Source organism: Genypterus blacodes, unplaced genomic scaffold (assembly GCF_046128005.1).
Source record: "Genypterus blacodes isolate CSIRO-AG114 ecotype Tasmania unplaced genomic scaffold, CSIRO-AGI_Gbla_v1 ptg000032l_1, whole genome shotgun sequence".
Classification (NCBI taxonomy): Eukaryota; Metazoa; Chordata; class Actinopteri; order Ophidiiformes; family Ophidiidae; genus Genypterus; species Genypterus blacodes.
This window is the reverse complement of record NW_027466845.1, coordinates 636,495-659,633: the sequence shown is the minus strand read 5'-3', so window position 1 is coordinate 659,633 and position 23,139 is coordinate 636,495. Positions and strand designations below refer to the sequence as shown.

The 23,139-nt window shown below is 48.9% G+C and overlaps 4 protein-coding genes and 2 non-coding genes across 7 annotated transcripts; 2 read left to right on the top strand and 4 right to left on the bottom strand.

Annotated features, from left to right (window-relative positions):
- Positions 1–28: 28 nt before the first annotated feature.
- Positions 29–4,984, bottom strand: spred3 (sprouty related EVH1 domain containing 3). Its single transcript, XM_076146435.1, is given in 7 exon segments — positions 29–900; positions 903–1,035; positions 1,839–1,997; positions 2,104–2,165; positions 2,303–2,471; positions 2,704–2,869; positions 4,974–4,984. Coding segments are annotated over 7 exon segments (1,572 nt in total).
- Positions 4,985–6,706: 1,722 nt separating this feature from the next.
- trnap-agg (transfer RNA proline (anticodon AGG)) lies at positions 6,707–6,778 on the top strand. Its single transcript has one exon. It is a non-coding gene; the product is annotated as a tRNA-Pro (tRNA).
- Positions 6,779–8,106: 1,328 nt separating this feature from the next.
- psmd8 (proteasome 26S subunit, non-ATPase 8) lies at positions 8,107–10,648 on the bottom strand. Its single transcript, XM_076146040.1, has 7 exons — positions 10,490–10,648; positions 9,554–9,626; positions 9,345–9,447; positions 9,088–9,253; positions 8,746–8,846; positions 8,444–8,555; positions 8,107–8,341 (listed from the first exon to the last, which is right to left on the bottom strand). Exons 1-7 carry the CDS (start codon positions 10,592–10,594, stop codon positions 8,204–8,206), a joined length of 798 nt encoding a protein of 265 aa, XP_076002155.1. The 5' UTR covers positions 10,595–10,648; the 3' UTR covers positions 8,107–8,203.
- A 567-nt stretch (positions 10,649–11,215) lies between these two features.
- Positions 11,216–11,287, bottom strand: trnap-agg (transfer RNA proline (anticodon AGG)). The gene has a single exon. It is a non-coding gene; the product is annotated as a tRNA-Pro (tRNA).
- Positions 11,288–11,949: 662 nt separating this feature from the next.
- nup88 (nucleoporin 88) lies at positions 11,950–14,698 on the top strand. The gene is made up of 2 exons (XM_076146507.1): positions 11,950–12,521; positions 12,780–14,698. The coding sequence occupies exons 1-2, from the start codon at positions 11,995–11,997 to the stop codon at positions 14,401–14,403; spliced, it is 2,151 nt and encodes a 716-aa protein (XP_076002622.1). The 5' UTR covers positions 11,950–11,994; the 3' UTR covers positions 14,404–14,698.
- Positions 14,699–15,858: 1,160 nt separating this feature from the next.
- On the bottom strand, positions 15,859–22,721 carry ehd2b (EH-domain containing 2b). 2 transcript variants are annotated; one of them, XM_076146038.1, is made up of 8 exons: positions 22,204–22,721; positions 20,752–20,881; positions 20,438–20,661; positions 20,126–20,302; positions 18,995–19,113; positions 17,995–18,407; positions 17,624–17,788; positions 15,859–17,518 (listed from the first exon to the last, which is right to left on the bottom strand). In XM_076146038.1, the coding sequence occupies exons 3-8, from the start codon at positions 20,656–20,658 to the stop codon at positions 16,970–16,972; spliced, it is 1,644 nt and encodes a 547-aa protein (XP_076002153.1). In that variant the 5' UTR covers positions 20,659–20,661; positions 20,752–20,881; positions 22,204–22,721; the 3' UTR covers positions 15,859–16,969. The 2 variants fall into 2 exon arrangements, with proteins under 2 accessions (XP_076002153.1, XP_076002154.1); XM_076146039.1 differs by having other exon boundaries at positions 19,016–19,113; positions 22,204–22,719.
- Positions 22,722–23,139: the final 418 nt, after the last annotated feature.

Genomic DNA, 23,139 nt, shown 5'->3' with positions numbered 1-23,139 from the left:
AAGCCCCTCCCACCCCCCATGCCCGGCCTCATCGGACCGCCTTGTGCTTTCCCCCGCAGCAGCCGCACCTCTCCCCACACCGCAGGCAGGCGCGCAAAGGCAGGTAGCAGCACATGCAGGGCACGAAGAGCGAGAGGGCCAGGAGGGCCAACCAGCGGGCGCAGCACAGCGGGTGAGGGTGACCCCCCAACGAGTCCTCGCACGAGCAAGGCTCCCAGAACTCCCCCTCAGAGTCCGACATGCAGTGGTAGAGCAGACTTTCCGCACACCACACACAGGTCCACTGGCGTAGGCAGTGCAGGGCGGGGTCGGGGGCGTCTCTGCAGCGGCCCCGCCCGTTCTCCGAAGCGCTGAACACAGAGCGGCAGTACACGCAGCGAGAGGAGCACGAGGACGACCCCTGGGGACACGGGCTGTCGTCGTCGGGGGAGATCACCCCCGGGTCGCCGCTGCTGCTGGCCCCGCCTCCTCTCTTACGAGTCCGCGACCGGGGTGTGGCGAGCGAGGTGTGAATGCAGCAGGGAGACGACGAGCCTTTGCACGTCTCCTGGGGTGAGCCAGCACCTGAGGACACGCCCGACACGGCGTTGGGCATGGACATGCAAGTGGGCGAGGACGAGGACAGACGTTGGGAAGCTTTACTGTCCAGAGTCACCGTCACCTCGCAGCCCGCCGTCCCCACTCCTGCTAACTCCTTCTCAAAGCGAACAACGCACAGCTCTGACTTGTCCTGGAGACTCCCTCCACCGCCAACAACCACACCCCCAGTCAGCCCCCCGACCATAGTCCTGGTGGCCCCCGCTCGCCGGTAGTCCTCGTAACCCCGGGAACCCCACAGGTCCTTGCAAGGGTCCACGCTGCGCAGGTCTCCCTCCTCCAGAAGGGAAATGGTGGGCGAGAGGGAGAGAGCGGCGAGGAGGAGGAAGCGGGGCCCACAGGAGGAGTAGGCGGGGCCGGAGGAGGGGGCGGCGGCGTCGGGGGATTCAACACGGCGGCCATTTGTGATAGCTGGTGCTGCCCGGGCCTGGTGTGGATCTGCAGAGAGGGGAGAGGATTACAGAGGGACTGTGTGTGACGCAGCCCCGGTACCTGCAGCTTCTTCATCAGAACATTTTGTCCTAAATGACATGTGGAGGAGAGAAACCGCCATGAACTTAAAACCCAGTGCCCTTTACCTACTCAAGGACCCGGGTGGATCCCCGACACACGTTAGAGAACAATCTATGGTCCGACAAGAGCTTGGTTCTGTTTAAGACAGAAGCAGGTACCCAGTCTGGGATTCCATTTGCTTCAGTGTGTCTAAAACATAAAATATCACTATGAACAGGAAAAGGAGGAACACCTGGATGATTAACAGGACTTCCAGGTTGTAAAACTAAGACTGTCCACTGAGAAGCACAAACAGAAGGGATAGGAAAGGGTAAAGCTCATGTCTTTACCCTGAGGAAGTTAAGCAAGTGATCCACACAGCTCAACCCTGGACTAGACTGCTGGAAAGATCCAGAACTTTGACAACAAAGGTCGGATTTGCTCAAACATCGCCACGAAAGCACGAAACATCTCAAGCTAGCTTAGTCCGGTGACAAATTTGAGGGGTCGTCATCGGGTGTGAAGTTTTGATTCAAATATGTGGGAGTCTCTCTCAGGTTTCCCCTCCAAGATCAAGACGTACAGAAGAATCTTCACCATCTATGTTTCTGATTCATTCCTGCATGTTGATGTATCGTATGTGATGCTGACTGTCAGAATGTGTGCCGTGTTAAAGGAGTTCTTTCAGTTTTTGTCAGACCAGAACACAAACAGGCCACGGTATGTGTGTGTGTGAGGTGCTGAGCTACCTGTGCAGGTGTCTGAGTGGTGACGGCGTGGCTGGAACCGAAACCAAACTCGTCTGGTCGCACGAAGCAGGTGGAGGATGACTCGCTCGTCACTATGGTGATGGGTTTGGGAAGCATCTCCTTCCTGCTGTTGGACGACGACTCGCTGCCTGTATGGGACTGGCAGAGGCCGCATGTCATCCCACCAGACCAACACACACACACACACACACACACACACACCAGTGACTCCTTGAGCCTGGAGACAAACCGCTCAGATACTTACAGCTTGTCCGTCGTCCTCGGTGTCGGCCTCTTCCGGCGTGGAGGACGAAGGCGAGTCGGAGCCTTGATGACCAGAAAAGAAGACGTGAGCTTTCTTCATTGTTTGTTTTTTTGGGAAGTCACATGGAAGGTGATTCAAATGCAACCAAGTCAATCAATCTTTGTATGGATCGCGTCACGTGGACAGAAGTGGACCGTACCTCTGTCCAGCTTGTCTATGACGGCCTGCAGCCCTTTCTCAAAGGAGATGGCATCAGCAGGACTCTGGAACGTAAGGCCAAATTTGCGATCCTCTACTCGCCAGTGGTGGAAGATGGGGTTGACCTTGTTGTACACTAACCCCCTTTGCACTGCGCACTCCAACACCGGCTACACACACACACATGCACACACACAACCACACACACACACACACACACACACACACAGGAAGAAAAGGAACGACGGGGAGAAGAGAAGAAGTCAGTTTACTGGCTGAGAGACGTCCTTTCCTCAAATCACTCCTCACTCCACACGAGTCTACATTGGAGAAGCGTCAGTAGATGTTGAGGATCAAACGTGTCACCATAGATGCAGCCATGACACACACGCACACACTCACTGCTCGATCTCGCAGCCGCTCTCCCCGTATGATGTATTCTCTCCTCCCCCTGCCGTCATGACTCCTCCCCTTACATATGACCACATGACTGAGGCCACCACCTCCGAGGGGCACCCAACCGCCACTGGAGTCATCACGTGTCATCACCACTGCACGAACACGCACACTGTCGGAGAAACCAAGAGTGAGTGAGCAGAGGGCCGTGGCTGATTAAACAACGCCATGATAATGCAGACACACACACACACCTATAACTGTACACAGCCACAAATGCATGCACACACACACACACACACACACACACACACACACACACACACACACACACACACACACACACACACACACACACACACATGTAGGGACAAAAGAGGAGCCCAGATCATCTTCTGTAACACACATGCACAGCAGATTTCAGTTGAGTGTTCGTCTCTCTCAAGCTCTGTTGAACTAAGATAACGTGATGAAATTCACACAAAGAAGACAGAATTGACAGCGAGGCCTTTATGCTCGGCAACAGTGTGACAGCTCCACGGCTCACAGACAGTCAGTCAGACAGACAGGCAGACACCAGAGCCCCAGCAGGGTTTAACAAACCGTGGTCACGTGCTGGAGGTAAATCTAATCAGAATATCACAAGCATGCGATGATGAGGATGAGGATGGTGATGGTGATGGTGATGGTTACAAAGCATGAAGAATGACCAAACGTTAGCGTAGACCTGATATTACCTCATATTTCCCCCCCGAAAATCTGACATTTTTAAAGCATTCCGCCCCCACAAATGTGAATTAAACCTGCAGCATTCACAAGAAGTGCAGGCAGAATGGAAGAACTGCTGTGCCAATGGACACAGAGAGAGAGAGAGAGAGAGGGAGAGAGAGAGAGAGAGGGAGAGAGAGAGGAAGGAAACCAGTGGAAGAGGAGAGAAGTGACCAAATGGGAGGAGGAGGAGGAGGAGGAGGGAGGAAGAGTGTGGATGTATCAATGAACGCGCCCATTCGCCATCAGAGGCCCACCTGCATTCTTGCCAATCGGTTGAATAATTCAGCACCGCGGCTTCCACATGTGCAGCGAGTCGCAGGGTTTTTCTGTGTGTGTGTGTGTGTGTGTGTGTGTTGTGGGTTTTTTTTTTAAATTCCCAAATCACGCTGAATTCTAATTGTTGCGCTGATTTCGTCCCCGTGCAAAACGCTCGCGCTCCCCATTCCGCCCCTGCCGCCGCACGCGCTCATTAACACACCCCGATATCATGTTAGATCGCTTTTTTTATGAATGGAACGCGGCGAGGAAGAGCGGATTGGAAACGGCAGCTCGCGCATTCACATTTATCTTCATCTATCTATCCATTATTATTTTATCAACGGGGCTTTAATACAACACAATCGCGCGCGTGTGTGTGTGTGAGAGAGAGAGATAGAGAGAGAAAGAGAGAGAGAGGAGAGAGAGAAAAGGGAAGAAAAAGGGAACGAGTGGGTGAGAGGATGGAGAGGAAGCGAGGGATGGGGGAGGGGGCCGATGAGAAAAGGGAAGGAGGAGAGGAGGGGTGAGGAAGAGAGAGAGAGAGAGCGACAGAGGGAGAGAGGGAGAGAGAGAGAGAGAGAGGGAGAGAGAAAAAAAATCACATTTCATTCATAAAGTTTGGCTTTAAAAATCATAATGAAACCCCGAGACACGTTGATAAAACCGCGGCGCTTCATCCCTCCCTCGCCTCACTGGAGCCTTGGCTTCAATGACGCGATTCTGGCCCCAAACTCGCCATATTTCGTCTTCTTTTCCTCCCCTCCTCCTCCCCCCTCCATACATTTTACACATTGACTCATTTCGTGACTGTTGTTGCTGTTCACCGCAAACCGACGCGTTCGAATCCCGAATTGTTGCATATAAGCCGCTGCTCGTTTTAACGCGTCTCTCATTCTGCTGTTGTTTGTGTTGAGTGTGTGCGTGTGTGTGTGTGTGTATGTGTGTGTGTGCGTGTGTGTGCCAGTCGGGTCCACATGTAGGTGGCTGAGCGTTTATGACATATTGGCATGGATGTGTCGTTAAACGGGGTGTATGCTGTTGATCCGAGGCGGCGGAGCGGCGCTTGGGTTCCCGGCATGCAGCCGTGTAAAGTGGAGCGCAGCGGCGGCGGCGGCGGCGGTGCCAGTGTGCATGATGCTGCTGCTGCTGCTGCTGCTGCTGCTGCTGGAGCGCTGATGGCGGTGCCGTTGTTCCTGTGCTGGATGGCTAATATGTGCAATGTTAGAAATGAAAATGTAAGGACTTACTCGCCCTCCATGGCTCGCTGTTGCCCGCCGCTTGCAGCAGCCCACCCCGGGGTCTCCTCTCTCTCTCCTCTCTCTCTCTCTCTCTCTTTTTATCCTCCTTTCAGGAAACACTCACAGGCTGACTCTCATTCTCTCTCTATCCGCTCTCATTTTCCTAATCTTTCTCTCTCTTCCTCTTCCTCTCGCTCCTGCTCTCTCCCTCACTCTCTCTCTCCCTCTCTCTCTCTCTCGCTCTCTCTCTCTCTCTCTCTCTCTCCACCTTGATGTCGTTTCGGTGTATCAGGATAGGCTTGAGGTTGCAGCAGCCATTTTCCGCTGGCAGCATCCTCCCTCTCTCTCTCTCCCTCTCTCTCTCTCTCTCTCTCTCCCTCCTTCCCTCTCTCTCTCTCTCTCTCTCTCTCTCTCTCTCTCCCTCTCTCTCCAAATCACTCCCTCCCTCGCTCCCCCTCTCACTCTACCTGCCCTATGCCAACACATCCGCACTAATCATTGACAGCATCGCGGCTTTTGCTGTTATAGGCTCGCGCTGAGGTTTTTTTATTTTTTATTTTTTTTTATCAATGATTAAAATAATACCAGTCTCCCTTTCATATTACTTCCTGTGGTAAAGTATCAATGACATCACGTTCATTGTTAAAACCAAACAAAAAGCAGCTGTGTAGAATAACGAGCGGGCAGCGTTCAGGGCACAAACACACACTCAGCTGTCTTTGTGTCTCCAGCTCTGACTTTGTATCTCTGTATACTCTGTTGCCATGCTCACTATATGGCAGCAGGAGCTATAAAAGCATCAGCTGTTCCACTGTGGGCAAAAGTTTCAGCACCACGGACAGCAGCCTGATCACAGAGAGGATCAGCCATCTTCATCTTCATCTTCACCTAACAGCTCAGTCTGAGGCTTAAGGCTCAAGTTGAAGTACAGATGTGTTCACAGTGACCTCACGTTACTCTATCATCGTTTAAACGTCACAGTGTTTCTCCAGTTTAAGTGATTGTGTCAGATTCTGTTCTAGTATTTGATACTAACACACTAATAGTCATTAAGACAAACTCAGCCTGATCGTCACAGCTCCTCTCTCATGTACAGACTGAGTGCTGCAGCCATGTGGAGGCTCCTGTGGCTGTAGGGGGCGCTGTGTACTGTTTTGATGGAAATATGGAGACGAACTGTCGTTTTGCTGAATTTATATATGATTTTTGGACATTTTCACATTCATAAGTGTAAATTGTCCCAAATGAACGCAGAGCTCAGATCTGGACTTGAACTGTAGGTGTGAAGGACATCTGATCTGAAAACACTGTGAGACTATTGTATGTAGTTTTAAAATGTATATGTCATGTAAGTTTGTAAATCTCTCTCTCTCTCTCACACACACACACACGTAATTTGAGTGTATGATATTTTAATTCAACTCAATATTTATAGTAACTTCATTTATTTAAGTTTGTTTTAGAAACCTAATATAATTCATATGCTGGAAGTGAATTCAGTGCAGAATTCAAACATCATTCAGGTAAAGTAGATTATTCCTTTGAGAAACTGGAAATTAAGGTAGACTACATTAAAATGAAATTAGCCTTTGTGAAGTATGCACTTGAAAATCTGACTTATGAAAAGGAGTTCGTCTAAACTAATGACGAAATTAAACCCGGAATTTACTTTTGTGTTACCAAGGGAAACAATTGAATGAAACTCACCCAGCTGACTGGTCGGCGCCTCGCGCACCTCTACGGGCTCGTTGGTCTAGGGGTATGATTCTCGCTTAGGGTGCGAGAGGTCCCGGGTTCAAATCCCGGACGAGCCCTGTTCTCTGCACGTTTTCTAATTCAGATACATGACACCTCCTCTGGACTTTGTTACTCGCGCCACACTGCTATTTTGCTTGAATTAACAAATCAATAACAGTCACCGTTCTCACCAATAACCACGAAATAGCAATACCTTCAAGGACTGACGTTGAGTTGCTGACACCCGTTGGTTAAAGCTCCTCCGTCTGACTGAGTGGAGGGAGGGACACTTGTGTTTCAGCACCACGGACAGCGGTGAAGATCGCCACAGTCTGATACGCATGCGCACACGTGGACTTCATGTTTCACGGGTGGAGGTGGAGACGGAACCAGAGGAAGGCCTGTGACAAAGTGGACATAACATCAGCAACATAGTCAGGACTAAAACTATTCATATTAAATCAACTTACCTTAGTATGAAACTTACAAAGTATAAAACCCTGAAGAAGCCAAGTGTTGTGGAGAGAGAGACGGGCTACATATCTGCAAAAGAAACCAGGCCTCACTGTTATGACTGCATCCCACTTCTGTTTAGGATTCCAGGAGACATGTTTTGATTGTGGCCTGCATAACTTCTTTCTTTGTCACTTCAAAGGCCTGGAAATGAATGCAGAATAGCTCCAGAATGTAGTGATCTAATTAGTGACCTAATCTGGATTCTAATAACTGCAAAATCACATGTTTGTAAAACAGACAGATAACACACAACACAAACACTAAAGAGGACAGACAGCAATAGAAAACCTTCATCCCGCTCCACACTGTGGTGTTGAACCAGTCATCCTCAGCTGCAGCCATTAATCTTTGTCCAGCTCCTCCACAGGTGTGTCACGTGCCTCATCTACAGGTGAGCCCCCACGAGTCACCACAGCAACAACCTCAGCTGGTTCAGCAGAGCCACAGGAGAGGAGATACTCAGTGAGCAGGACGCTGAGAAGATCAATCACATGATTCCGCCACATCAGTAATTTGTTCTGTATTACTGAAGTTCCTCCATAAATGTAAAGTTTCCAAAAAAGTTAGTTGTTTATCAAAAAAACTGAAATGGACAATAATTCAAAAAGTTCATTATACTGAATTATTTATTGCAGACAAAGATTTTTCAGATCAATTGGATTACAAACCATGGAGGGAGGAAGAGGCACTGCCATTTAGAAAACACTCACAAACTTCAATGGCAATTCTCTGGCTGTTGCTAGGATACAAGGCAAGGGCAATACATTTCTGTGAGCTCCACAAAGGACAAAATGAACTTTGTTTACAAAAAGAATTTGCTTAAATTAGAAAGAAAATGGTTCCGTTGTGGTGATGTGTTTTGTCTGACAGAGGCAAAGTCACAGCATGATGATGGAAAAGAAGTTTATTGTGGTTGATAATGAGCCGACGCGTATAGATTCTGGATCGAGGACTTATGTGAAAATCTGATAAAGGAAATGGCGGGTTTACACGATCATTTCCAGCTGCCGTGCGTATTCGATGACCTGCTGTGCCAGCTCTGTGGAGGGGATGGTCACCTCTTCTGTCCGCTGCTGCTGGCTGGTAAAAGAGTAAAGACCGCCTGGGCTCAAACTCCAGCCCCTCTGAAAGAGAAAGGGATTCATTTTCACCTTCAACATACAGTAAGGGTACACAAAAAACGGATTAACAGTTCAAAGTGATGAACATTCTCTCACTGAGCGTACCTTTTTGGCGTAGTCTGTCATCTTACTGGGGGAGCTGAAGAACAGCACCCGTGTGGCCTCACTGAACTGGATCTGCTCGTAGGCTTTCTCTATGCAACCTGCAATCTCATCACTGCAACACAAAAGGTCAGATTAAGAAGTTATGCACCACACAGCGTGTACAAATGTACAAAGAGCCAAAGGACATCAACGGGTGTCTCAGTTTCCCCTTTGAGAACCTAAGTGAACTCATGGAAAAAGCAAACAGCAAAGAACAGTGACACTGTTAATGACAGGGTGTGTGTGTGCATTTGGATCCTTACCGAATTGTGTCAAGCAGGATATCTATAAAAAAGGTGTAGCTTTCAGCCGGAATGTTCCCTTTGGCCAGGAATACCTTGTTGTAGCTTCCCTCCATTAAGTACTGAAAAGAGCAGGAGAAAATATGAAATAAATAACAGAAAAATAAATGATTATTAAAGTGGTGAGTAGAGTGATTTTCATGAATTATTACAGGGTGCTGCACTGACATTTGTCTAAGTATGCTGTTCCACCAAACCTTCACACCTGAACAGCTTTATTAATTTCTAAATTATGTATAAAAACTTTGGATTGGCTGTCTCCATGTTGTCCATTGAAACATTTGGTTGTATAATATTTGGCACCTGCTCGAGGGAAACTGGGTGTCTGATGTAAACGTTGGTCTGGATATCTCGTGCACTCAGCCGCTCCAGCTCTGTGTGAAACTCAGACACACGGTTCTGCGATAGCAGGAAGAGCAGGTTCAGCCCAAGTAACTGGTGCATGTAGGCGGCCATGGGGAGCTCGTCCCTACAGGAGGAACGGGAAACGAATCGGAAGGTTAGAGAACACATAACAACACCACACTGCATCATGGTCAAAGCTGAACAATCATCATTACTTGTAATCAAAGTAGTAACATTTCAGCTGGGCCATGTATCTCTCAAAGGATGGGATGTCCTTCTTGAGGATACTCCACAAGGCACCGATTTCTAGGACATCACCTGAAACACAAGAGAGAAATCTGGATTAGTGAGGATTATGTGAAAACAGTCACTTTACTTAAGATGTGTCCAGGAATATGGAATATCTGTTCTTGTTCATACTCACGAGCTAATGTGAGCTGCTGCTTAGCGAGTGCAGAGCCACCGGTGGGTAAAAAGTTCAGCTCCAGTAAGGAAATCTGTAAAGAGGTGACATCATCATATTACAATCAGTTTATGTGGGCCTCATGTCAACAACAGACAGCTGAAAATGATTTGATTAATAGATTAGTAACCCAGAGAAAAAACCCAAAGACCTAATGATGACCTCATGATTGTGCTTCAAAGAGCTGCTTAGAGACTTCAGTATCATTTTATCAGCTTAGATTTGATCCATTCACAGACTTAGTTAGATGGCAAACGGTTCTGATAAATCGGGTTTAGTATGCTGCTATAACCTGCAAAATATTTACTTATCAAACATATAAATGTCCACAAATATATTAAAAGATATATTATTGTATTAAAGTAAATGTGTCCTTGGCTGTAACTCTTATTTTCCGCAGTTAAGGGATAATATTAGACTAAATTCTATTGAAACAAATAGTAAATTACTTTAATTTCCAGCGGATTTATGAATTTGCTGTTCTAGATGGACCGTCTGTATGTGACTTTTACTTATTTAGTAAAACAACAACTTTGGTAGAACGTTGACAACATGACGGTTTGTCTTATGATACAATTACTACATCGTTATCTTCTTTCAAATGATGAATCAGTTCCAGGCTGACACTCGGAATGATGACTAAACAAAGATGAGGGGAAATGCGACCCTGAATTAATGAAATTCATAACCAAATAGGTAAAACTGTAACATATAATGACGCATGTAGTAAAAATAGAGGCACAAACGGCTCATAAACATCAGTGTTGTTGTCTGAAGCCCTTTAGCCTCACTATGCTAACTTAGCAACCTTAGCGAGCACAGCTAGCAGACATAGCTAGCGTTTGAGCGTAAACAGCGCGCCCTGGTTAGTGGGACGGCAACAAACAGATACTTTACCTTCAATTTTGTCAAAAGATCTCCGCATTTGCTCAGGTTTGGGCTTTTCTTGTTCCATTCCGTCTTCAGGGTCTCATAGAGCCCCGCAGTTTCTCTCAGCGCCATAGTGATTCTGCAAAATACACGACACCGGCCGCTGGAATACGGCAAATGATTGTCGTAAAACTGCCCGTCCGTCCGAAGACCTGATTGGACGAGGCAGAGCGTCTTCTTCTTTTTGTTTCTGCTAGACTCGGCGATATATTAGCCCATCGCTGCCTTCTGCTGGTCTAGAAATGAATCGCCTTTTAAAGCCTTGATATCGTGAGAAACTGTTAATGACGTTGATGTTTTTGTGGAGCAAAGGTGGTCACACTGAGTTCTCCCCCCTCTTTGATTCACATTTAGGGACCAATCTTATGGAGCATCTTGCTACGGAACAGCACAGGTGACATACTGTGATAAAATAAAATAATCACTCTAATCAAGTTGCTACTAAGTGTTCCACCTACCACTCTGGCCAGATGAAGTAGTTTTAATCATTGAATGTCAGCAAGTGAACTTGAATCTGAAATCTTGACTGTATTGCTGTTTCATGGAAATCAATGTGACAGGTTATTGATCTATTAATTCAAGAAAGGGAAATGAGGTCTGTCTGATTTCGGCGGGCGAAGGAGTACAGCAAAAAGGGAAAAGGTCTCATGGATCTGAATCATGCGTTCATGTACAGGCACGGCAACCAAAGGAGGGCTCGTCCGGGATTTGAACCCGGGACCTCTCGCACCCTAAGCGAGAATCATACCCCTAGACCAACGAGCCATACTCACATTGTGATAAAGCCATTTTATTTGGGCCGGTTCTACCATACTGGACAAAGAAAATTGAATTATTACCACTTTATTTTTTTTAGAAGATTTCGTTTATTTGCTCCTTGAATATCTTTATTTTATTCCTAACAGTGTAAAACCAGTAAACCATTATACGCCGTTTTCATTTATCTGTAAGAGACGAACTGGGTGATCAGTATTTCATAAAATCAAAGATGTAGAGTTCTGACATCTTTACGTATGACATCATTGTTTTAACCGGGCAGTTTGGATGACATCACTCTTTTAACTTGTATGGTTATTGGTTTATTCTAGGTTTGGTAGTTTCGATGGCATCACTCGTTTCTTTTCAGTAGCTGCAGACACTGAAAGGCTGTAAACGACATAAGAAACAGCAGTTTTCTGGCTGAAAGTTTGACTTTGTTATTTCGTGTTTTCGAATTAAACATTTAAAAAAGAAGTTGGCCAAGAAGTGACACATTTACACTTTTACATTTACACAGGAAGCAAGACGAAGTGCAACGACAACAGTTATTAATTTAACGGACTGAAGCTTAAAGTTGTTCTTAGCTGTGGGTGTTTGAGTTTATAATTAGATTTTCAATCTCAGGTAGATTCTGAATCTCCTTGTTGTAAATAAAGTTAGCTAATAATAATAAAAAAAAAACAACTTCCTGTTCGGGCGGCCGTTGAATCAAGATGGCGGCATCCGGCGCGGAACGCTGGCTGAGTGATTTACCAAATCACGAAATATTCAACAAACTGCGCGAAACGGTGAACTGGGAGCCCAGCGAGAATGGAAGGAAGACCGCCAAGAACCTCACCTTCTGTCTGGGGGCGGACTTCTTCGTGTGGGACGATGCGGAACGCGCCTTTTACACCACCAACCTACGGCAGCTGAACTCGGAGCAGAGCAGCGGGAGCTATCAGACCCTGCGGTGCAACAACCCGCCGCTGTTCGAGGTGAGCCGCGTCATCCTCAGCCCCACGCAGCACCACGTCGCGCTGGTCGGGCCGCGCGTGGCCTCGGTGCTGGAGCTCCCGCAGCGGTGGGGGAAGCGGTCGGACTTCGAGGGCGGCCGGCGGGAGATCAACTGCCGGACCATCCCGGTGGCCGAGCGCGTCTTTAGCAGCTCGCCGGCTCTGAGTCTCCGGCAGGCGGCCTGGTACCCGAGCGAGACCGAGGAGCCTCTGCTGGTGCTGCTCACCTCCGATAACACCATCAGGTACACATCTTCATCCTTATCTTCATCTACACTCTGCACTGGACGAGTAACACACGTGTGAAATAGAGACTAGACCAGGCTGAGGGGAATATAAGAGTTACAATTTGTTATGCTACAATAATGTTAAGTTATGAATCAATGTAGTTATATAAGTTATATAAATGTTTCATATTATTACAGAAGCTAGAAATGTGTTACTTTCTGATCTGTGGTTTGGCACGGGTCATGTTTATTGACGGTCTTATCTTGCACCTCCAGGTTCTATGGCCTGAAGTCGCCCCAGACGCCTGCCAGAGTGCTGCCTCTGTCCCAGTCTGAGGAAGACTGCTGCGTGCATCCTCCCGCTCGCTCCTACGCAGCGTCTCTGGGTGAGATCGCCGTAGCGTTCGATTTTGGACCCGTCTCCTCCAACCGTCACCTGGCGGTCCAGTCGTCCAAAGAGCAGCTGGTCTACCCTCTGTACATCCTGTATGAGAATGGCGAGACCTTCGTCAACTATACGAGCCAGGGCAACGTCCTGAGCATCAGTAAGTCGGTGGGGCCCCTCCCCATGTACCCCGCAGCAGAAGATAACTATGGTTACGATGCTTGTGCCATTCTCTGCCTGCCTTGTGTGCCAAATATCCTGGTGATCGCCACGGAAGCGGGGACACTTTATCACTGCATCGTCCTGGAGTCTGAGGAAGAGGACGAGACCGGGGCGGTGCAGAAGTGGACCCGAGGCTCCGGGCCCATCCCGGCTCTCTACGTGTTTGAGTGTGTGGAGCTGGAGCTCACCCTCAAAGTTGCCACGGCGGAGGATGAGGATCCTCAGGAGTTGGACTTTACCTGCCCCATCCGCCTGCACAGAGACCCCCTGTGCCAGCACCGGTACCACTGCACCCACGAGGCCGGGGTGCACAGTGTGGGCCTCATCTGGGTCAACAAGCTGCACAAGTTCCTACAGTCGGGCGAGGAGGACAAAGACAGTCTGCAGGAGCTGGCGGCTGAGAAGCGCTGCATCGTAGAGCACATTCTCTGCACCAGGCCGCTCATAAGCAGCGAGTCGGCCCCCGTGCGTGGCTTCCTGATCATATCGGACCTTTCCCTGGGCGCCACCATGACCTGCATCACCAACACGTACGAGTGCATGCTGCTGCCCCTGCTGAGCTCCATCCGGCCCCCGTCTCCTCCCCTGCTCTGCTCTCACCCGGGGGCAGGCTTTGAGAGTTCCCCCCTGCGTGGACTGGCCGAAGACTCCTTCGAGCAACACGTCCGCAACATCCTCACAAGGAGCGCCACCAACCCTCTGGTGCTCCGGGCCGGAGACAAAGACACGTCGCCGGCACCGTCAGAGTGTCTGCAGCTGCTGAGCAGAGCCACACAGGTGTTCAGGGAAGAATACATCCTCAAACAGGACGCGGCCCGCGAAGAGCTGCAGAGAAGAGTGAAGCTCCTCACAGGTCAGAAGGACAAGCAGCTGGAGGAGATGGCTCTGTGCAGGGAGGAGAGGAAGAGTCTGAGAGAGGCAGCAGAGCGGCTGGCCGACAAGTACGAAGACGCTAAGTATCGCCAAGAAACCATCATGAACAGAGTGAAGAATGTGCTGGGCGGCCTGCAGAGCAAGCTGCCCGTCCTGTCAGACAGCGAGAAGGACATGAAGAAGGAGCTGCAGACCATGAAAGACCAGCTGAAACACCTGGACAACTGCATCAAACAGGTGAACATGAAGATGGAGTACCAGAAGACGCAGGTGGACAAGGGAGCTCCTTCAACCAGGGCCACCGTCTCACTCAATGTCCACCAGAAGAAGGTGGTCCAAGGTGTCCTCAAGGAACAGGGACAGCAGATAGCGGACATGATGAAGCAGATCAAGGACATCAAGAATCATTTCAGCTTCTAAGCTTCAGCGCTTTGCAAATACTTGTAAAATAAAAAAGGACTTTTTCCAATGCTCTTTCGAATACAGTAATGAATCAGTCAGCCTTATCACGTGTGAAGGATACAGGAACGACTCAGCAGAAGAGATGTGTGCTATATTTTGTGTAACTTGTCTTTGATACTATAACACTTTGTATGGAGTTTGCTCTCTTGGTCTTGCAGAACATTTTAGGTTTTGCACACCAGTTTCTAAACGTGTCATGAGTTAGTAAATATGGTTTGCTCATCTCTTCAGATAAATAATAAACCTTACATCACTGTCAACCCGTATGCGTTCATTTATGATCAAATAATAAACGGGAATCAAATCCAACCTACAGCAGAGGACTGATGAGCCTCCACACTGCCCCCTACAGTCAGGCTGGTGTGCTGCAGCAGTGAAGGGCTGCCCTGACCTCTGTGTCCACCGGGTGTCGCCCCTCTGCAGCCTTGCGGTCCTCGGGTTTTCGCCCCACTCGTGTTTCTCCTTTGAGGAATTCCCCACATAAACACAGTGACGTACACGGAGACCCCAGTTTGGCAGAGGAAGTCTGGATGTTGGGGTTGTTCGATGGCGGTCGGACTTCACTGCTTCAGCCGGAGTTACAGCTCGTTATACAGAAGTCTACATAACCCAGTAGAGACCTAGATGTTTATCTGACTCTGCTCACTAGGTTGGCAGTGGGCACTGAATGGCAAAAGGGCACAAAAGAGAGAAGGAGAGATTTTTCTGCTGCACCGTTCCTACAGTATTTCACAGTTCCTCTTCCCAACATGCAAACACACAGGAGAGGGTGTGGTGCTCAGCAGGTCCAGCTCAGGAACGCTGCGAATACAGGGAAGCGGTTCATAAAGGTACAGTGTCTAGATCCTGTGAGTAAGCCCAAGGAAACTTAGCGGACCCTAGGAAAGGAGATATTAATAACTCTTGAGGCCAACCCACCACATTCCTCGCATGTGAGTCACTGTAAGCCAGAGAGCGGCGGGGAAAGGAGTGTACGGCCTCTGTTTCTCATTTGTGTGTCTTTCCATGGAGGAGTGGAAAGGGAGGAGAGGAGACCACCCCCTTCTCCCGCGATCCTTAAAAGACTTATGCAAAACACAGACTCCACCAGGGAGTCAGACAGCTTAAACGGAAAAGTAAAAAGGCGTACCATGCCAACGTAGAACTGAGGGGAAACGTGTTGCGTGTAACTGTGTGTGAGACAGAGCTATGGCATGAGGAGGAGGGGAGGAAGAGGGGGGAGAGACAAGAGGGGGAGCCGTGGAAAATGGTGGTATGGGGACTTGGCAGGGCCGAGTGTGAGTCAATGTTTATCTGGTTTGTCACTGAGAGACGGCCGGAGCTCTATGCTGAGAGAATATATTGTTAACGGAAAGCCAGCGGGACAAAGGAGTTACTAACCAAGCGACAAACACACACACAGACACACACACACACAGTCAGGGCATTTATTTGGTTATGATGATAGTTAACATGAGGACAGTTGGTGGCGCCGTGTACAGTGTTCAGTAATCTATATCAATCATCAGTCTTGTTGTAAATGTCACCATAGTGTGTGACATTCGTATACAACTGAGGTCCTCCTGCACGAATACAACAACAACAACAACAGCAACAGTTACACAATAACATGAAGTGGATGCAAATAAGAAGGAAAACAAGGTGGCATGTAAAGCATTAAGGTGAAACGCAAACAGCTGTTTTTGAGTTGAGAATACTACGAGTACGTCAGTTTGAGCACAGTGGGGCTGATAGTTGTCATAGTAACGTGGATTATACACTCGCAAAACTGACAGGAGCATTATGGCTAAACGTAACACTGTGTCTCTCTGGTCACTGTAGGAATGTAAATATAGATTTAATAAGTTTGAATACAGAAAAGTTTCCTTGTACATTTTTTTTAAACATTGCTCGCCAGCCTACTCGCTCTCTCTCTCGTGTTTTCACTCCTGTTGAGCAAACAAGCAGATAATTTCTCAAGCTCATCACAAAAGCAAACTAAATGGCGCCAGAGGGCAGAACTGGAACCGTGTGACTCCTAAATTATCTTCTGCAGTGAGACACTTGCCAAGCCTGACTCCCACATACAGCATACTGATGTGTGTGTGTGTGTGTGTGTGTGGGTGGGGGGGGGGGGGGGGGGGGGGGGGGGGGGCAAGAAGATATAGAAACAGTAGCATGAGTACAGGAGAGGAGAGGTGAAATCCTGATCCTTCTGTCCATTAATCATGGACATTAATGAGGATATTTCCTATCATAAACTTGAGAGAACATAAAGGGAGATCATGACATCATCTGCAAAGAAACCGGCACCACCACCCAAACGCTACACACTCCTGAGCTTGCAGCTTGAGTGCGACACCAACCTGGACGGTATGGACGGAGGTCGGGGGAGTCGGGGTCACGGTGCCGGGTTCAGGGCTCGTTCTATGTCTTTACAAAGTCTTCGCGACTCCCTTTAGTTCTCTCTTTCACACAGGATGTCACCTCTCCTCTGTACGTAAGTGAGCAGAAAAGAGTCTCAGCATCGGGGAACTGCCTCACATTATGCGTCGGATCCCTTCTGCCTGCGTTTTGACGGCGGGATCAGACGGGACGGGAGCTCGGGGGGAAGACCGTGGCCCTCCAGCTTGACTTCAATCAGATGACTGGCCAAGGCGAATTCTTCATCATCCAGCATGCCGTCGCGGTCGACGTCTGACAGCTTCCAGATGCGACCCAGCACGGAGTTGGGCAGGCGGGAGCTCACCATCCAGTCCTTAGCCTTGTTGCCGCTCAGCTTCCCCTCATTGGGTACCAGGTTATAGAAGATCTCATCGTATTTGGGCTTGTCTTTGGTCACCACCCAGTCCTCGTCCTCCTCGCCTCCCTCTCCGTTCTCCTGGGCGAATGGCTCTCCCTCATTGAAGGGTCCGCAGCGGGTTCCCAGGAAGGCCCCGCCCTGCACACCCGGCATGTCACCTGCCTCCAGCTCCTCCTGCCGCAGCAGGGGCATCAGCTTAGCGATGTCAGAGGACAGCAGCTCGTCCAGGGCCACCATCAGGTTCGGCTTCAGGGTCTTGAACTTAGTGAAGTCGTGGACCATGAGTTGCTCCTTGAGAGGAAACGATGAAAAGCCTTTATTAGCCAGTAGAATGAAGAGTTGTTAGAGATAATAAGGTGGTTAAGAGAAGCCTTTGGGCCTCTGACCCAGACTGACCTGCATCTTGGTAGAGTCGGGGAAGTCTCCAGCAGAGATGTTGTGCTGCAGTTGGATCTTAGAGAAAATCACTGGCAGCTGGTAGATCAGATTCTTCTTTTTATTGTCCTTCCTGAAGACGGAGGGCATCTCCTGCTTCAGATAGCTGATGATGTGGGCGTGGACCTGAGGTTCACAGAAGCAGAACAAGGCCGGTTTAGACGGCAGACAATTCTCCTTGGCCTGTTTTCTTTATTAAGAGGTTGACAAGAGATTTAATCCCTCTCAGTTAAATACAGATGAGGTGATGACAAACAGGGAGAGCAGAGGCCTCCCATAGTGAACACACACATGGGGACAAAACTAAAACACATGCGTTGTGAGTCACTCACCCTAACCAGACGCGCCCTCTTCACCAGGTCATTCAGCTTACGCAGAGCTGCATGGCGAGGAAGATTTTGGATATCGGCAAACAGATCTTCCTCCTCCAGCTCAAACAGCTTGCGATTGTCGGCAACCATCAGCGGCTCGGACCAGAAGGAGCCGATGTAGACGCGCAGGACCTCCGGGGTGTTGAAGACTTTCCCCAGGGACCACATGAGTGCCCCGTACACACGCATCAGCTGCTGGGTGCCCACCATATCCGCCTTGTTGAGCACCACCCTCAGCTTGTCCTCGTTGCCCTTCAGCGCCCCGATGGCCTCGGAGAACTCGTCTGATATCTCCAGTTTGTGGGCGTCAAACAGCAGGATGATGCGATCCACGCGCTCGGCAAACCAGCGGAGCACAGCTGGGAAGTCGTAGCCTGTTTGGACACACAGAGGCTGGATAATTTGTGTGTCTGCGTGTGTGTGTGTGTGTGTGTGTGTGTGTGAGAGAGAGAGAGAGAGATCAACACAATACAACGAAATCACAGGCAGGAGAGGAGAGAAGGTCGACACAGACACAAACCCTTCACACCTCTTACCCAGAACTGTCACAGTGTAACTTACCCATAATGTTTATATGCAGCTTTAACTTTAGTTTGTTGGATGTTGTTAGTCGTCCATGCATAATGGATTTTGTAATAATGAGTTAAACGATGGTGCAGAGAAGAATGAATAACTGTTGAGAGACAGATTGATAGATAGAGAATAAAGTTGCGTCTCAACCGTACATTCCTTCAGATGTGCTGACAGAATTCCTTCTGCTCTATTTCTGTTTCTGATTAGAGTTTTTATTGCCGCTCTGTGTACCGCTGAGAGTTTGTGCTCGTCCCGTTTCCAAGTGTTATTGTGACAGATCGGCAGCATGGGTCCCAGGAGTTAGCCAGGCGTGCCAGAGGGATGAGTTTGTGATGTGAGCTTTCGGGGGTACGTGTCTCTGAAGGCCCCCCCATGCTTCTCTCCTCACCTTTGCTGCTGCTGCGCTCACCTCGGCTCACTCTCTGCTTGGCCCCGGACAGGATGCCCGGCGTGTCGATGATGCTGATGCTCTCCAGGACCTGGTTGGACATCTGGGCACACTGGAATCTGGCATCATCGGCAGAAAGAATGTTATAAATGCTTTACTTCAACCCAGAGTCAGTGAGGTCAGGTTTTGTCTGATACACTCTGTGGAATCTGGACCACGTGAACCACAGCGATACGTTATCACAGAGAGCAAATGTGATCTAAGGAGCAGATTGGAAGCGGCCCCGTCCTAACCCCTCCCCTCCTACAGCGGGCCATTGTGTGGAGCCGGGCCGCTCGGTGCTCTGCGCTTCCTGAAGGAAAATGACCACTTCTGCCAGAATCAAACAATAAGGCTCGCTAACGATGTGTGGCTTGGAACAACAACGCCACTTCCTGCAGCTTATGAGCCTAACGAGCCCACCGGGGTCCCAGAACAGGAAGTCGACGCAAAAGGAGAGACGCAAATACGTTGACAAACACACCCAGCAGAGGTAGAGAGGGAAAACTGGGAAAACTGGCATCAGAACTTCACCGTCTTCTTCTTCTCCTCTTTGGAGCGGGGTGCATTCCTGACACGTCTGGCCTCTCCTGCTCGCTTAAGTGCAGGTTTCTAACGACGGGAATGGACTTTACTCAGAATGTATGATTTCCTCAGTTAGTTTACATCAGCGGAAAAACAAACTCAGGCCAGACAGTAAACAGAGCCGAGTGCTAGGGTTTCATGAAGCCTGCCTGAGTGTGTGAGTGTGTGTGACCTCACTTGTTTGTCTCGACCCCGAGGGGCCGTGGAGCCCCCCTGACCCTGGTCTCTGAGCTTACGTACATGGCAGCTCCCCCCTTTCATCACCTTCTGCGGCGATATCGCTTCCCCTCTCAGTTTTTCCACAAATAAGGCCCAGTGCCTCCCCGCTCCGAAATTTGGCACGAGGACTTGAAAATTCCATCCAGCCTAAAAACTCACACACATTTTCTCTTATCTCTCCTTCCCTGCTCTGCCTTCCCCTCTATGTTCTCTCTCACACACTCTGTCCAGTCCACGTTGTTTCCACATCTGGGCGTCTAAACTGCGAGCGATGTCTTTCCCGCTCACCTGTTGAGGAAGGTGTTTCCGAAAGGGTTAAGCTTGCGGAAAGGCTTGTTCGGGTCGACGATGAGGGCGTTCCCGGGGATGACGTTCTCCACCTCGCCGTGCATGATGGCAGTGAAGCAGTCGGTGGTGGGTTCAGGCCCCACCCTGCTCCCGGGAATATCCTGCTCCAGTAGATACCTGCCAGTCACACACACACACGATGCTGCCTGTTAATGCTTACTTCACACACGACACCTTCATTCAACCACATTCATTAGATATTAGTGCTAAAATTTAAATCCTGAGGTGTTTGACGAAGATGAGCAGGCTTACTTGATGAAGGTGGTCTTTCCTGTGGAGTACTGTCCAACAACCAGCACCATGGGTTTGTTATCAAAATCGGCATCCTCAAGACTTGGGGAGTGGAAGTCATGGAAACCGTAAAACTGCTCCAGAGGCAGCAGCTTCTTACGGTACAGGGACTTGAGCCCTTCAGTCACAGTACGGATCACCTCGGGTGTCTTCTTCACATTTTTCCGTCCCCAACGTGACATTTTCTAAAGGAACGACAAGGAGATTGTTACGGAGATCAGATCAGTGTCAGAGTTGTGTCTGTGTTTATGTTGTCGTATTTCCTAGGGTCGAACCTTGGAAAACCTTCAGGTGTTTCCTGTATTTATGTGAAGTCGCTCAGTCGTCCTTGGAAACAGCCCTGCACACACTGAGGGGAGTGAGGGCAGGTTCTTTTGAAGTCTGGGTCGAGTCAGTCGCCCCACTCTGAAACACAGAGAGGAAAGAAGACACACACACACGCAGACACACAGGAGTTAAACCAAACCGTAAAAGTCCAGAATAAAGCAGTTAAAAAATCCAGAACACCTGGCGATCAAAGCAGACTCACTACTGCAGCAAAGAATCTACAGGCAGAAAAGTGTGGATGTGGAATCTGGAGAGAGCCTGAGCTCACCAGGAGTCACACACTGTCAGTGCATGCCTGGAAAAAGTTTATGTTCACATTGGAAAGCCTGCAAACCCAACCCAGTGTGAAGATCTGCACAGGCAGAAATGACTAAGACATTCTTTTCATCCCCTGCAGCGCTCTGAGGAAGGAGGGGAGAAGTTTTGCGGTTGTGAATAACTCACAATAGGAAAAGCCCTCATCGCCCCACACAGGCCGACTATACAAGGACAAACAGCCCCAACCCTTCAGTCACTGGATCACTGGATTAGGCCTGACTTTACAGCTGTGGCCCTGCTTATTAGAGGCACACGGGCACAAGGTCAGAAGAGGAGAGAGAGAGAGAGAGAGAGAGAGGGAGAGAGAGAGAGAGAGAGAGAGAGGGAGAAAGAGAGAGAGAGAGTAGGAGAGAGAGAGAGAGAGAGAGTGAGAAAGAGAGAAGGAGAGAGAGAGAGAGAGAGGGAGAAAGAGAGACATGCATCAGCAGACATGAACTCATCTGTTTTGCAAATTCCCTTTGAACAGAAGCTAAACTCTGCCCAGAGGAGAACAGGCAGCACAGGCCTGATATGTCACAAGATCAGTGAGCAAAGGCTCCTTGTCAAAATGGCGATTAGTGTGTCAGAGATCTAGAGGAGTGTGTTTTCGATGTGATCCGACCGCCATTACGCAAAAAAAAAAAGAGAGAGGAAACATTGCCCCAGAAAGGTTCAAGTCCCAGTGAGGGCTGATCTCCACCGGCTCCTGTGTGGAGGAAGGCTTTGGGTTGGGCTCTGGGATCAATCCCTTAAACATAAAGGATGATGGAAAATGCCTTGTGGGTTTTTCTTTTCTTTTTTTTTTTTTTCTTTTTGCACCCATAATTGCAACATAGTTTTGTAACAAGTAAGCAAACGTTCAAGCCTGTAGGAGCAAAACATCTGAAAAGAAAGTTCAAATGAAGAGATGAAGACTGTTTCAAAAGGCCGTTTGTTCAAGATTCACACAAACTTTCATGCACATTAATGCTGCGTGTTAACCCTTTAAATCCCACCGTGGCTCAGAATTCTCTTTTTTATTACAGTTTGTCTATAAAGAAGTTCAATCTATAACACACAAGCAGCACTGGAGCCTCATTTAAAGTGTAAAAAGGAGCATTTACCAGGTTATGAGGGAGGAGGACAGACTTCTTTCTCAGCACCTACTTCTCCTCGCTTGCCCTCTGGAGTTTGGAAAATATTTTTGGAGTCGAGTACAAAAAACAGAGGAGCTGCTGGTACATGTACGAGTGAAGCTGTGGAGCGCTGAGCCGAGCGCCAACGCAGCTGGATCACTGGGGATCCTTCTTCTCCAGGGCTTTAATCTACTTCAGATGAGCTCCACGTCTGGCAAGTGTCCTGCCTCTGCTTGCTGAAGGAGCACAAGGCAAACACACACACACACAGGCTCACACTCACACAGACACACACTGAGGGTTAAACTTTTTCTTCTTCTCCTCCTCCTCCTCCTTCACTGCACCTCCTCTTCCAGAGATGCCTGGCAACACTGTGAGCAACAGTAAAACTGCGCTCAGGGCAGAGATGAGCTGAATGGCAGCCAGAGGGTGTGGACCTGCAGGAGGGGGTGGCCACACATTATTCGGGTGGGGTTGATCTCTTTTTTTTCCTAACCTAGCCTCCCTGCGTCCTTATGCATATTCATCTACTACACAAGTTCATACTGCAAAGCGTCCAGATGGAAGTTTGGAATTCCTCTCTAATGGTTTCTTTTATACACGTCTCTGCTCCTGACAGACTTTTTCCTCTCATCAGTCTGAACTCTCTCACTCCTCCCAAACCCCATGAACCCTCAGGGGCCGAAGCTCACAAACCAGCTTCGGATCTTCCTCTCCCTCTAAGCACCTCCTGCTGGTGTGTGTGTGTGTGTGATACAGAGCCTACCTGCTCCGCCCTCACCTCCTCTCATGACCTTCCTCTTCTTCCTCTCTGACACCATTAGAGCCACAAGGTGACGACTGCCGGACACAAACGACTCCACAAGTTCCCATATTTCATAAAAGAAGCAAGGTTTAATTTACACTTTTACTAAATGTACATTT

What these genes read in the sequence shown, in the direction of transcription:
- psmd8 (XM_076146040.1), bottom strand. Translation starts at nt 10,594, where the DNA reads ATGGCGCTGAGAGAAACTGCGGGGCTCTATGAGACCCTGAAGACGGAA. An exon ending in ATCTTTTGACAAAATTGAAG is followed by an intron (nt 9,627 to 10,489) that starts GTAAAGTATCTG and finishes ACCTCTTTACAG; the next exon opens with ATTTCCTTACTGGAGCTGAA. An exon ending in TGACAGACTACGCCAAAAAG is followed by an intron (nt 8,342 to 8,443) that starts GTACGCTCAGTG and finishes TTTCTCTTTCAG; the next exon opens with AGGGGCTGGAGTTTGAGCCC.
- nup88 (XM_076146507.1), top strand. Translation starts at nt 11,995, where the DNA reads ATGGCGGCATCCGGCGCGGAACGCTGGCTGAGTGATTTACCAAATCAC. An exon ending in ACCTCCGATAACACCATCAG is followed by an intron (nt 12,522 to 12,779) that starts GTACACATCTTC and finishes TTGCACCTCCAG; the next exon opens with GTTCTATGGCCTGAAGTCGC.
- ehd2b (XM_076146038.1), bottom strand. Translation starts at nt 20,658, where the DNA reads ATGTCACGTTGGGGACGGAAAAATGTGAAGAAGACACCCGAGGTGATC. An exon ending in GGAAAGACCACCTTCATCAA is followed by an intron (nt 20,303 to 20,437) that starts GTAAGCCTGCTC and finishes TGTGACTGGCAG; the next exon opens with GTATCTACTGGAGCAGGATA. An exon ending in TGAGCGCAGCAGCAGCAAAG is followed by an intron (nt 18,408 to 18,994) that starts GTGAGGAGAGAA and finishes GTGTCCAAACAG; the next exon opens with GCTACGACTTCCCAGCTGTG.